This window comes from Leiobunum rupestre, chromosome 5, assembly GCF_980474605.1.
Source record: "Leiobunum rupestre chromosome 5, qqLeiRupe1.1.hap1, whole genome shotgun sequence".
Taxonomy (NCBI): domain Eukaryota; kingdom Metazoa; phylum Arthropoda; class Arachnida; order Opiliones; family Sclerosomatidae; genus Leiobunum; species Leiobunum rupestre.
In genome coordinates this window covers 20,291,687-20,307,163 of record NC_143388.1, presented here as the reverse complement: position 1 = coordinate 20,307,163, position 15,477 = coordinate 20,291,687, and the positions used below count along the sequence as shown (strand labels likewise).

General features: G+C 34.8%; 1 protein-coding gene across 2 annotated transcripts in view; it reads right to left on the bottom strand.

The window, feature by feature from the left end:
• Positions 1-12,312, bottom strand: part of LOC149943750 (frequenin-2-like) — a 91,196-nt gene extending 78,884 nt beyond the window's left edge. Inside the window, exons 1-2 of one of the 2 annotated variants that reach the window (XM_090174327.1) lie at positions 11,926-12,312; positions 11,627-11,709 (exon numbers count right to left, since the gene is read on the bottom strand). In XM_090174327.1, coding sequence (XP_090030453.1) covers positions 11,627-11,690 — 64 coding nt within the window. In that variant the 5' untranslated portion in view covers positions 11,691-11,709; positions 11,926-12,312. Of the gene's footprint in view, positions 1-11,626; positions 11,721-11,925 lie in introns of those variants that run through there. The other variant, XM_090174328.1, reaches the window with a different exon arrangement.
• Positions 12,313-15,477: the final 3,165 nt, after the last annotated feature.

Genomic DNA, 15,477 nt, shown 5'->3' with positions numbered 1-15,477 from the left:
TTTGTGATTTCCATGCCTGAGGAATCTAGGATTAATGTTGCCGTCTTTTACGAATTTACGAACAGCTTGGAGAATAGTGGGGATCTTGTCGATTGTTGGGATAGTACCTTCGAAATAACTGTCTTACTAGACGTGCGTTTCGATAACCATAACCGAAGTATATCTGTAACATCAACGTTCGCGGTTCACGGGAATAGTGAGGCTTATTTTTTGAATGTAGTAAATTGCGATAATAATTTTAAAATGAAAAAGGGTTGCAGTTTAAATACTAAATGGAAACTAACTGTTTTACGAAACAGAAGCACCAAACATGCTTTGTTAAGTTCAGTAGACATAAATAGACGGTTTTGAAGACTACTTTTTGAACCTCTACCTTTTTCAGTTTGGTAAAAACCGCCTTTTTCTAAAAATGAAAAAGTTAGTAGGGTTTCAACCGGTTAAATACTCGGTCCCACCAGTAAATGTATTTCTCCTAGTGTGTTGATGTTTTTAGCAGACGATTCAAATAAGAAAGTTTTAGTTTCGTAGTTTCGTTATTGAATGACTCTTTTTATTTATATTTAAATTAAAATAAAATATTATTTCATTGTTTTCACAGCTTTAATTTGTAATTAAATAAAATCGGTTTTAATCATGGATTTTTTAAGTGCTAAATCTGGTTATAGTCAAGTGGTTAAATCCGGTCTGGCTGGTTCTGGCCAGCCCTGACTTTTTTGTTGAAAAAGAAAGATCAGCCTTTGGTATATTTAGTTTGGTTACGCTGAAAACTTAGTTGAAAGAGGGCTATTTCCACCTACTACGAACTCGTTTATAATCATGACCCAATATATCCGTGAAAGTTCGCAGCCCCAATTCTATTTTAAGTCGGTGAGTACCCTCTACAAATTTTTGAATAATAGTTTTTGTTAACGATAAAAAAAATTCCAAAACCGTGAAATATTTATCGATATATCTGAAATTTACGATAGTGTAATGATCTCTCCCAGGTGTATACATCCTGAAATTTTCAAATTTCCAGAATATATAGTTTTTGAGAGAAATGCCTGAGGTTATCAAATCTATACACCCTGTACACGCCCTTTTTTCACGTCCAGTACAATCAAGGATGTATTTATTTATACTTTGGTATGGTTACTATATTGATAAGATTTTTATAGCTTATCGCATTCCAACACACGCTCTAACAGTAGGCTCCTCCCCTTCCATGAAAATAAAATCTACCCTATATCTCATTCGCTCTCTAAAGCCGATGTCGCAATTGAATCACACGTGAGTGGCGATTTTCCTTTCACTTCCCCCGCGCGTTATGAGATAATGTTAAGCATAGTGCCCACGCATCGTCTTAAAATAGTAATTCTACTATAGTGAGTTGCAGGCTAAGAAAGACAAAATATATAGTACAGTCGGCGCAAGGATACCTCAGACCATTTCCGGCCAGTCGACCGCGCGTAATTTAAATTTGACCACTTTACAGTCAATTTCAAATTTCGTGAGTTTCATCGTTTTTTCGCGCCATCTAGGAACCGAAATTGGAATATATTTTTTAATTTCATGTTGTCATGAGTTTAATTACTGAATGCAGCTAAAGAAGGTTCGATAATTGAAGCTCCAAATATTTTAAATAGCCCAAGAGGTTACTATAAAAAGCATGATAAAGGTTTATTGTTATCAAGTAAAGAGAGAAATGTAATTTTAAAAGTCTATAGCTCATTAAGACAACGTTACCCCCAAGAAAGCATGGTAACTATTTTAAAAGAAACTGCCGATTTAACTGGTAAGACGTAGAAATAAATTTACAAAAATAAATAATTATACATACTATTTTATATTTAAGAATGATAGGAATGCCTTATCTTTTAAATTTGCTCGCCACCACAATTATGAAATTAAAAAATAAAGATTCCAATTTCGGTCTCTAAATGGCGCTAAAAGACGACAAAAAGAGCAAAATTCGAATTTGACCGTAAAATGGCCAAATTCAAATTTCGCGCGGTGGAATGACCGGAAACGATCTGAGGCATCCTTGCGCCGATTGTACTATATATTTTGTCTTTCTTAGCCTGCAACTCACTATAGCCTAGCTGATTTTTATTATTATTCTTTATAAATAGTAATATTTATATTTTTGATGGACATTTTCTTAAAAACCAAATTATTCAGATATTTTATTAGATTGATAAATTGATTTATCTAATAAAAAAAATCATTTATTTTTTATTAAAATTTGGATTTATTCGATTGCAATCACAGATATTAATTTACTTTGATAGTGGATTAAGAATATGAAATTAATTTACTAGATTGATATTGAAAGACAAATGGGAGACGTTTTTCCTTCCCCAATCTTGTGCCAAGGATAAATAAATACTGGCTTATTTGCACATTAAAAGGCTTGTCATTCGGCGAAATAACAGCACCGTAGTTCGATGGTTGGGGTATTTCAAAATGAGGCCCACTGTGCCAGTAATTTTTGATTCAAGTTACCCATTCAGCGCACGTTTGGAACAGCAACTTCAGAGCAATCCTTTGAGCTGAATATCCCATTAGAGGGAAAATAAACGAACTTAGCAGGCCAGTTTTAATTAAACAAATGGAAAAGTAAGCTTAAGCCGGTCGAGGATCCGTCGAGGATATCATAACGGCAGAACAGATAGGTTAATTGTCCCCGGTTGGCTCGTGCCAAGAATGTACTGAGGTTCACAAAGAATATGCAATCGAATCATATAGCCTCTGTTTTCATAATCCGGGGAAGATTTGGTCTTCCTCCATTAACGGAAGAAAGAGGTGAACCGCTAAAGGAGGGTGGTATTCTTCCAGGGAGTCACGAGGCGAACCGGGGCCCAGGCCTCGACCTACACACTCTCCGTTAACCCGAATACATACTCGTTCGTGCCGCAGTCGTTGTGATATTTTTGCTTACTGGCCTCCGGAATTAAAACCCGCATGCTAAAAATAATAAAGACTAGAAGGGGGAGGGTAAACACGCGCTAATTCGATTGTTGTCGGACCCCGATCAATATGGAACCTAATAGTGCACTTCATAGAGTGGCGCGCGTTGAATAAATCCGTTTCTAAGGCAACCGGGGGACGCTGAAACAATCAACCGGCCGCCGCTGGCTTCGCCTAAATCGCTTTTACACGCTTCGAAAAATTTTATTCGCGTCTGGAAGTGTTAAAGAAGAAACTTTATTTGAAGAACCCTGGTTGGTTGAAAAAAGCAACTTCGCGGGGGGGGGGGGGGAATAGGAAGCCGGAGTACGAGTATTTCCCCCTTTCGGCCCCCTCTTGCTGTTGACGATTTGTGTACAAGTATTTGCGTAATAGGCTCCATCCATACTTGGTTCGCTGCGGTGCAAATATGAGAGATTCGATGTGTATTTATGTATAGCGACCCGAAAGCGCCTTTAAAAGTATCCTCTGACAATTTTGAACTAAGCTTGTTTATGTTTACAGCAAATATTATAAACTTAGATATTTTCAATGCTTAAATGCTAAGGATCACTATCGGGATCCTTGTTCGCTTGACCTAGGTTGTCAAGATCTACACCACTTCAAAATTCTTACTATTAATAACACGTGATAGTGCTCGCTGGAGACCGGCGTAAAGTAGGGGATGGTCGAAGAAGAAGTTGCCCTTACATACATTTCTAACAGAAATCTCTAATTCTGTAAAGATATTTCTTAGTGTTAGCTGTTTATATAAGGGGTTGTTCACCAGTTACTTAAGACTAAAAATCGATAACCACCTGTCCTCCTAACAAAGAGTGTCACTTATAAAGACTCAACCCCCTAAATTAAGTAGCAAAAACTCAAACCCCTAATATATTTTAGCACTATAAACTTTAAAATTAATCAATTTCTTTCAAAATTCACTAGAAATCTTATAAATGAAATCAAATAAGTATTCAATTGCGAAAGTAAATGAAAAAATTATTTATGTTTTGGTCTTAATATTGATCATAACATTTAGAAACGCCTAAATCCCCTTTACTACGTCATTTGAAAACGATCCTTATTATCTTCACAACATCTTTTGCTTTGTTTCAAAATACTTTTATTCTATTAGCTTTAGAATTACTTTCTCTAGAAATGGCTGGAAATATATATGAGATATTCTATACATTTAAATACAATTTCCATTATAGATTTCAAAAATGGGTATGTTCGCGAAATCATCTTCTAGTAAATGGTCTGCTTTGTTGTGGTTCAAATTTCATTCTTATTGATTGTTGTATCCCAGCTGGACTGGCGTTACCCTTGATTCAATGTGTTCCGTAATTTCACATTAAATTCAACAAAGAATGATCTTATTTATTCTTAGACAGTGGCGGTGGAAGGAAAATATTTTTACAAAAGTAAATATCCGGAACGGCCCACAGCGCATATTTTAGTGTTGTAAGTCGGAAAATTTTCCGGAAAATTACCGAGGCCTTTTTTCCGGAAAATTTTCCGTATTTTTCCGAAAAATATTAAAAACGTTTTCATTCCATGATTTGTCTAATATATTGTTTGCAAATTTAAATAAAGCGGCATTTTCACCTCATTTTTTCTAATCTAAAAGTAAAACTAAACCTATAGACTAGTTTAAACTGGTTGAAATGTAACACTATTAATGTTTTGTAGTATGTTTACTGATATTAGTCATTTTAAATGGATAAAAAGTTTAAAACATTAAAAACCCTTGAAAAGTAATTTATGTTTAAATTTTTTATTTTTCCGATTTGCGGAAAATTTTCCGGAAAATTTTCTGGAATTTTTTCCGCATTTTATTTTTCCGGAAAATTAACAACCCTAGCATATTTTATTGCTTAAGTCCCATTCGACCGAAATCCCATTTGACCGAAGGCGGTTTTTGAGGTGTCTCATTCGACCGAATTCCGCCGAAACGTGCGGTTTTTATGTGCCCCATTCGACCGAACGCTGCTATATTAATTGGCTTTTGCTATGTTTTCAATTTAGTTACTGAAGTCGTTTGCAATGGAGCGGATAGCTAATAAAGGAGGGTATTTATACATCAATAATAATTATTTATTCCGTCTTAATAAAAAGAAAGATACAAATTGCTATTTTTCTTGCCGAAACGCGATGTGTAAAGTAAAAATAGTAACGCATGATGGTGTAATTAGTAAAACGGCTCCTTCAATTCATCCATCACACGAAGCGGATACTTCTTTCATATGAAAACTACGAGGAAAGAACCAAATGATCGGCGAGGTAAATGGCGTAACTAACCACAGAAAACGTATCCTAGACCGCGAGAATCCTTTGAAATCTCAAAATGAAGTAACACTCTCCCTACTAGATGCAGTTGCTATGAATTTAGCTATGCCATTTTAATATCTTTGTACTATGCATTTATTTGAAAATAAAATGGAATGAGCATGAATTATATTTTTATCTTCACCTAGTCAAGAAAAGTAACTGAACCAAAACTGAAATAGTAAACTTAACCAACTCTAACCTAACCTAACCTAACCTAACCTAACCTAACCTAAACATGGATCTTCGATAGTACATACGTTATAAATAAAATACCAAATCACCCCGCCAATTGGGCTACATTTTAAAATTCTTTCGGTCGAATGGGATTTCGGTCGAATGGGATTTCGGTCGAATGAGAATAAACGTATTTTATTGGCTAGTGTTTAGCAAATAGCCAGATTAATTCGATTGAGTATTTAATTAAATCATTTATTATGTTTAATATATCTATTATTTTTTAAGCCCACCAGTAAACAGCAGGTGGACATTTATTCAACCCAAATAAAAGTTACAAAAGATTTTGGTACACAAATATCTATTATTTCTGAGGGTTTTGGAAAATTATGCACCAAAATGTGATTTATTAAATGTTTTAACGCTCAATTTGGGGGGTTACAAATACATTGATTATAGCCCCACCTGAAATTTAGGCACCATGTTCTCTACACCGCCGAATGTTATTTTTCTAGAGATGGACCTTTGAGCCTATGGTAGGACGAAATCCTTCATTGGGAATTCGAACATCATCACCAAGTTCAGTTCCAGCGCTTCAATATTTGGGTTGGAGTTTTAGGAAATCTTTTGATTCGTCCAGTGCCACAAAATCCTGACGGCCAGAACTATTTTTTATTTTTACAGAACGAGCTTGCAGATGCAATCGACGACGTTCCTTTGGCTGAAAGACGCCGAATTGGGTTTCAGAAAGATGGCACTCCACCACATTATCACAGGGACGTGACTTATTTCCTGAACAGCGAGTTTCCTCACCGATAGATCGGAAGAAATGGTCCAGTTCTTTGGCCTGCAAGGTCTCCCGATGTGACACCGCTAGACATTTTTTCCATAAATGATAGGCGTGTATTTGAGGATATGATTGTCCATTTTGAAAACAATTATTTAGCGTGTTTGAAATAAATTATTGTACTTAATAAGACCATAATACTGTTTTTGAACGTGCGAACTGTTCTGGGTGTGTGGCATTTAAATTTTATTAAAACTAGCTTAAGTAGCTCATTGACTTGGCCCTAGAATACCTTATGTATAAAAATATATTAGATTGTCAATAAAAACTTGAATTTGAACTTGTATTCCTTAATTGGAGGTTTCCGTCGATTTATAATAAATTTTATTTTATTTTAGTAAATAAACAACTTTTAGTTATGAAGTATCTTGCCACTTTTATTTAAAAACTTTTAAAATAGTATAAAGCCATGACTCGTAAGATTTTAAAATTCAAGATTATATCGTTGTTATCTTTTTTCAGGATCAAAACCAGTTATTTTGGCTTGCCCATGGGCCAAATAATGATAAATCCAGGACATGACTCTGGTACCTTCACACGTACTAAATCGGTCGTCCACCAAAAGTAACAGGCGGCCATTTTAGTAGGTGGGGAAAAGGAGAAAATAAAAAAAATTGGGAGCAAAATCAAGCAGAAATTTCCGGTTTCCCGAACGCCATCTAGCTTTGACTAAGTCGGAATTCGGAAATAAGTGGCGGTTATTCAAAAATCCTGCCATATTGGCCTCTCAGTTTTAGATTAATTTTAACTATTCTAGGAAAGTATTATATAATTATATATATTATACTAATTATGAACTTAGTACGTATAAAAATAAGTACTTACATTAATAACCACACTAGATATGATAACTGTGAATAAATATTCCGGGATAGTTACTACGCCGACCACGTGTATTATTTTTGAAAACTGCCCCTAAAAAATATGCCCCCAAAATGACGTAGGTCCGCGATCGCGCGATTTTCCCAATAGGTGGCAATAGTGGTCGGGTGTTAGCGCTATTGGACGGGTTTTTCGCGTAGAGTCGTGTCCTGGATTTATCATTATTTGGCCCATGGCTTGCCCAACTTGTCAGTTTTTGAAGTCGTGTTTTTGAGTGAAGAAGAGGTTTATTTCCATCGAACTAAAGGTATTCATAAGTTTCAGATGATGCTCTACAAATTCTCAATTGACAAATTGATCTAGCACCTAGTGGTGAAGAAATACGCTTTCTAAGAGTTTAAAAATATTTTAGGGAAACGATGAAATTTCACCAACCTTTGTCCCTCGGTGTATTTACTAAACCATAAAAATTTCGCATTTCTACCTTAAGTAGTTTTCGTAAAAAATCACTTTATTAAGAATGACGATGGTCAAGATAGTAACGTCACTATGTTACTTTAAATTTAAATTTAAATATATCATTAAAATCATTTTAATTTAATTTTGAAAATTATATTTAACCTTACTCTTACGCCATATTCCAATATTGACCACTGGGCACTGATTAGTGGTTAGAGGTTATATTCCCTTTAAGCCGCCTTGAAAACGTATATTGGAAACATGTCGGAATGTAGAGTGTATGGATTAATTCTAAGTTTTCACTCTTAAAAGTTTTTTCCTACAGGTTTCAAGAAGAGACTTAACCTGTCTATTTGGTCGTCGGGATCAGTTATTTTACATTTAGCAATAAATAGTTGATTTTATAAAATGTCTTTACGCTTGCCCAACTTGTTGAAATGTTGCCCTGGAATAGTTCAGCCAATGCCTAAGAATGAGTTCATTAACTCTTTAGTGGGAGAGAAAACGGATCCACAGCTGAAGCGGGGAGGCAACATTTCAACAATATGGCCAAGGTTATTTTATAAAAAGAACTATTATGGTAAAGAAAACTATATCTAAATCGGAAAAATGAGGAATTGTGCCTATTTAGAAAGTTTTGTATTAATATTTCAAAGACAAAATATGTAAATAAAATGACGCGTGATAAAAAACGCACTACAAAAAGGAATTTGAAATTTGCAAATGCCTAAAAATATGGACCTAAAATTTAATAAGTTAAATTGAAAAAACAGGTTAATACAAAGTATCATTTCTAAAATAATTTAACAAAATTTAAGTCGAAAATACCAAATATTTAAATAATAAATTTAAGATGAAAATTAACACTAAAAGTTTATATAAAAATACCAAGGAAACGAGTTTAAGTTCAGGAGGTCAAGGAAGCAGATAGCTTCAGCGTGAACTTTATGAACGTGATAAAAACTACGTGTCGAGTGGGTAACTAATTATATCACGCGAAAGGTTTGTTTCGTATACAATGAAAGATTTTTTAAAAACGCCGTTGGTCTGAAGTCAAAGAAACGAAAACACACGAAAAAGTAAATGGGAATAAATTAAGCTTAAGGGCGGGTTCTTATTAGGTAAAAAACGCCGCGACGGTGAGCACTGACGCCAAACTCTCGGTTGATGGCTTAAGGGTTGGTTTACACTATGGCATAAATTCCAAGACGCGAAAGAGTGTCTTTAGCACGTACACAGCTTTTACGGGCGTAAAGAAAAATTAATTATTAAGGGCTTTAGCGCAAAAATGCCCCGACGGTGAGCATGGACGCTAAAATTATGAATAAATAATGCTTAAATTCCCGTTAGACCATCTACAATATTTTTGCATCGACATAAAGTACCGTTTTTGCCCAATTGAAAACCAGCCGTTAGGCTTAACGGGGATTTTTGTAGTTTGACTATTGCCGCCGCGATGATTTTGCGCTAATGAAAACCAGCAATTTGACCAAATAATTTTCTTTGCGTGCTAACTCATCGTCGCTTTTGTAAATGGCAGCTAGGAGAAACGAATACAAGGAGAACGCAGCTAGCCTTTAAACACGCTAACGCCGTTGTGTGTACAAATTTCATTGGACGAACCTTTACGCTGAACGTTTTACGGAAAGGGGTACCGAGATAATTTCGCTATTTTCCCCTTCCGACGGCAGCAGACGCTAAAGCGTCTAACCAATTTAAATTTACACAAGAAAATGCACGACGCTTGACGGGTTGCGCTCTACTTGTGTGGGGTACTGTGTTTGTTGCTCCTATATGGCAGCCTTTATTTCTAAGTAAAATGCGACATTCTACATTCGCGAAGAAGGAATATCGTCCGAAGTATGGCGTTTTATCCCACAATATTGTTTTGTTGGTCTTCCTTTACTTATTCAGGTTGATTAGGTTCTCTTAAGACGTATTTTCAGGAAGCATGATTTCTTTGGTACAGCCTTCATTCCGTTAATAATAAATATCAAAATTAAATAATATAGCTTTTACGAGAGAAGTAACCACCTAGGTCATAAAAAATGAAATGTTGCTGTTTCAATGGGCGCGTTCACCAACCGCGGAAGACTACACCGCATCCCAGGCGGAAATTTTCCCCGTGTTAACTCCGCCTAACGACGTAAAATGTTTAAATTATTTACTGAATTACCAACTATAGATATAACCGATGTTACGCTTTTAGAAACGTATTTGAACAGACCCGCATGGGCCTGCGAAGATAATATATGGAATTGTACGGTAGGGTATATTATTAATCAAATTAATATATATGGTAGGGTATAGTATATTGCATATGACATTATAGGGTGGTATATATTATTTTACATATAACAGTTCGGTAGAGTATATTATATTGCATATGATATTACACCATAGGATATATATTGCATATGACATTATACCATAGGATATATATTGCATATGACATTATACCATAGGATATATATTGCATATGACATTATACCTAAGGATATATATTGCATATGACATTATAGGTGGGGTAAATTTTATTGCATATGACATTATACCATAGGATATATATTGCATATGACATTATACCATAGGATATATATTGCATATGACATTATAGGTGGGGTAAATTTTATTGCATATGACATTATACCATAGGATATATATTGCATATGACATTATACCATAGGATATATATTGCATATGACATTATAGGTGGGGTAAATTTTATGGCATAAGGTATTATAGGGTAAATTTGATTGAATATGGAATTATAGGGTAGGATATTTTATATTGCTTATGACAAAATACGGTAGGATATATTATATGGCATATGACATTATAAGGTAGGGTATATTATTTTGGTACATTAACTAAAAGTTTTGCTTAAATCGCTTTTTCCAAGCTTGGCACGTGACTTTTATACGTTTGGTACCAATCGCAATTTACAAGCTTGGTAAATTAATAATACGTTTTAGTCCAATCACTTTTACAAGCTTGGTACATTATTTGTACATCATGAACCTATGACGTTTATAACAGAGCCTTTTACATTAAATATAGGTTTCGGCGAAGAGGTAGTCACTTAAGAGGAAACTATATTATGTTTAGTACGGTAAAAACCCACTAGGTAGCAATTGCGTTTCAAGCTAGAAAATAATTTTTCCTTAGCTTCAAGCCGCGCTGTACAGGCTTTACTGTACCGATTATTTTTTTTTCAATCATAGGATAGTAATATCCTGAACAGTACCAAATAACCAATTTTACTTCTTTCATATCTCCACCGCAAAGTAAGAAAATTTAAATAAATTAGTTTTAATTATTTATAAAATAATTAAGGGTCCAAATTGGAAATGTACCCTGAACAGATTTTAAGTAAATACCTAGGCCTATATAATAAAATAAAACAAACCCCACCCATTTATATTACGCCATTCTCATCAAAAGTGGTATTAAACACTTACTAAATTTTTGTTTATGAGTTGGTTTTGCCAAGTTAAGGATTTTTTTTTAAAAAGTAACTAAATGGTTAACCAAAATATTACTCTGAACAGATTTGAGATTTCATATCAAACTTTTACTTTTAAGAAAACTAATCTACCACAGCCCAAACGGCCAGAAAATGGTTCAAAAAATGATATAAATCATCACATTAACAAGGTATCTATCCCCTTAAGTACTCAGGTGTATAAATCGTTGGTACTTACTTGAAATTACTTAAAGAAATCATCGGAAATTAGCAAAACCTTTAATAAGTAACTGGAAATCAAAAATGTTTTTTCGAAAAGCAGTAATCATTTGTAGAAATTTTAGGAAATCATCAGAAATGTGCGAATTTTCAAAATATCACTGTTAATCATAGGATTCTTTTTCAAAAACCAGAAATCAGTGGTTTTCTGTTTTTATGAGTGACTTTCTCCTGGCGTTTTTGGGCTACTTGCTTTTACAACCTTTGTTTATTATTTCTAGGTTCCAATACAGCGTCAGATGCAGTATATCTCGTACGTTCAACTAAACAACGCCACGAACACAAATAAAGATTAAAAATGACAAGAAGCGACTTACAATAGGTCTCATTCACCAGACGATTGACCACGTCCGCTTTGAGCTTGCTGTTGCGTTTCCCCATGACGCCCGAGCACAAACTTCTGAAATTACAAAAACACGCCAGGATTACAATACCCCGATCGACGCGATTCTCTATTCTACACTAAACTAAGCAACCAACACGACTATTTCTACAGTTTCAAAAAATACAGGCACAAGGGTAATATCGAAACAGAGCGGACAATGAATACGAATCCGTGCGTGTAAGAAAACGCGTACAAAGATACAGAGGAAACGAAAGTACGGCGGAGACGCACCAAAAACAACGCTATTTGTTCTTCCAAAACGGACTCGAAAACAATCGCGGTTCAAAAGTCCCAGGCTACAACGAAAATCTCCGTCTTCTAAGACCAGATTTATAAAAACGCTCGATTTAACGGTTTTGATCGTTAGGACTATCTCCGGCGTAGTCAATGAATAACTTCGTTTAGTTATTACAGAGATAAACGTCTCTATTTCGCTATGGCAACGGCCGATCTGGGTGCTCAATCTGAGGAGAGCGGAGCCGCACACACGCGCTGGACAGAACGAAGCGAGAGTCCCGAAGAAGAATGCCGGCAGCCTTTTGGAGCGGTTGGGTTCCTCGCGCTGCACAAAGCGAGAGCACATAGCGCGCGCGCCGTCGAGGAGATCGACCCGCTCGAGCTCGCTACTATTTACCGTGTCTGTGTCGCCGCGCGAGCTATAAGGACGCGTGACGTCACGGTTCAATGTGGTACGCCCACGGAAACGTTCATAATGTGGAGCGGCGGCGAAAGATCTATTTTATTATATCAGTTCAACTAAATCTTTAAGAAAACCGCGAAACCAAGATCGTGGGAAATAACTTTGCGCTAAAAAGAAACATTTAACTACCAGGCCTTTCTGATTGTATTATCGAACGATCAGTGTCAAAATGTAAATGACCAAAAGGGTTGGGTGCGGCAGCTTCGAAACATATTTTACCATTTCTAAGTAGACCAAAATTATTATGAAGCATGTCAAGAAGAAGTCGATAGGTACAATAAATCCCAATTCTTTCAGCTTCGAAAATCTATAAAATTTTATAAGAACTTAATTTTGACTAAGGAGTAATTCCAAGACAGTTTACGAAAATGATTTGATCCAATGTGAAAATTTGGATGCAACTGGATTCAAAACACACCCAGTTTGAATTTAATTTTGTTTGATGAAATCGGAATAAAGTTGTAATTGGATGGAATATGACACAGTTTATATTGTAATTTAGTTAGAAAATTACAAAAAGGCCTATTGCTGGGTCATTCCACGTGTAGCATGGAGTGATGCCACCAGAGGTCGACAAATTTTAATGAAAGTTTCCACAGGTATTAAAGGACCTCATTTTAAAAAGTCTTTGAAATTTTGAGCCTAATATAATGTTTAGTAATGTTTGGTTATTTTTTTACGGTACTTTTTGGTAGTGTTTAGAAAAAACATTATTCTGAACATTTGGCTTTAGTTACACTTTAGAAATATATATTGCGCATAAAGCGGCGATTTTCTTAAAATAAGTAATTTTTTAAAGATTATAACGAGGGCTTTGAGTAGATATATATTTTGATATTTATATATTGGTCATTAGGTGATATTTCGAGATTTTTATATCTGGCGAATTTGGTCTAAAATTCGAAATTCAAATTTGGGGGTTGTCATAAATTGACCCATAGAAAACAAAGTGCAATACCAATTTCTTAAATCTAAACATATTTTCATAGCTAATGTTGGGGGCTTTCAGATTATATTCATTTTGATATTTATGTTTATCCTAAGGTACATGTTTGAAAAACGTTTATATTGCGCAATTGACCTTAAATTCTAAATTCAGTTTTAGGGGGTGTAATATGTAAGGTTATTTAATCCATGGTTGACCCGTAGAGAAATAGGTGCAATTTGAATTTTTTAATATAAACATTTCCGGATAGGTTACGTCAAGGGCTTTCAGAAAATATACATTTTCATATTTATATTTGAATGTAAACGGAAGTTGTTGATAAAAGTAATTTGTCGGATTTTTGATTAATTTATGAATTGAATATCAAGAAAACGAAAATAGTTTCTGATTTAATACCAAGAGAAACTTTAATTACTATATTTTAAAATATTTATTTGTTTTGCCATCTATTAATGAAGACTCTGCTACTCAGGGGATTGGTAGACCTTCATGTAACTTGAAAAATCCTAAAGGGAATTTATTCAATGGGCAACCGTTTTGCCATGGCAACGAAAAAGGTTTTTGACAACACAAAATATTAAATTTTCCCATTGAAAATAACATGGGATTTTGACCTCAAATTGATCAAAAGTTGATCAGTGTTGATGTTTTTTTTGTCAATTTATATCTATTTTTTCTATTTTGGTCATTTTCGAAATTTTGAAATTTGTTAAAATTTTCCACAGGGGGGGGGGGGGGGGGCTAGGAATCGTTCAGAATCTCATGTTATTTTCCATGGGAAAATTTAAATTTGTTGTTGTGAAAAACATTTTTCGTTGCCATGGCAAAACGGTTGCCCATTGAATAAATTCCCTTTAGGATTTTTCATGATACATAAAGGTCTACCAATCCCCCGATTTTGAACAAAATCGGTGGGTTACACTTCGGGATGTCTCCTTGTAAATGCAGCTTAAAGGCACATAACACTGATCTAGTTAACCTAGTGTTTTTGTCTTTCTTCGTGACAATCTTTTCTTCTTGACATTTTTGTGTTACGGCACAGATGTACCAGTATTTGTCATAGACTGCGTAACATATTGTCCGAAACAGTCCGATGTCGACGTCTTCAAGAGTTAGTGTTTCTTCCGCAAATTTTGTTACCTTTCCTTTGTTGCTGAAATTATCAGCAGAAATAATAATTATAAGTTTAATTTTGAATTTGGGGGTTAATTGCGATACGAGTACGTATTGAAGATTTTTGAAAACACAACTATATTCAGAATAATGTTTTTTTCTAAACACTACCAAAAAGGTCGAAGACGAATCATCAAAATCAGAGTTTGTTTTTAAAGTACCGTACAAACATTACTAAACCTTATATTAGGCTCAAAATTTCAAAACCTTGTTAAAACGAAGTCCTAAACACATGTGAAAAATTTCATTAAAATCGACTAACCCCTGGTGGCATCACTCCATGATTACGCACAAAATTCGACATTTTTTGACCATTTCATAATATGCTTTGAATTTTAAGGACTGAAGTTTTATTTCAAATAGTTTCCATTTTAATTACCATTATTATTGGAGCAAAGTAATCACTTGTCTTGAACCTTATTTAATGCTTAATAACGGCATTGAATGTTTAACTAATTTATAAGGTTTTTATTCGTTCTACGCTAGGTGGGGAGAGGAACGGTTCTTTTCTTATGTGGTAACGAAGCTAATGAGTAGTCCATGTTAGTGCGCTTTGGGTTAGAAGAAACCACCTATGGACTGTCCAAAGGATGATAAAATACGCGAAAAAGTAGATTAGTCCATAATTAAAAGGGATAAAAAAGTTAAACCCTAAACAAATTTGAAGATATTTTAAAACTTACAAATAACTCGTACCAATAGGTCTTCGAGCAAACAAAAAGACGCGAATCTCGGATCAAATAGATCTTCGAGTAAAAAACTACATAAAAACTAAATGAAATAGCCAGAAATTCCAACGGTAGACCGGTTTCGTTCTATTTGGAACTCATCAGTACCGTGTGGGAAATCTGGCTGGCGACTGTTATATCGAAAAGAGAAACTAAGCCTAAACATTAAAAATTTTAAAACGCGTTGTATAGCAATGGAAAGCCGAAAAGGGGGAGTTAGGTGGAGAATAGTATAT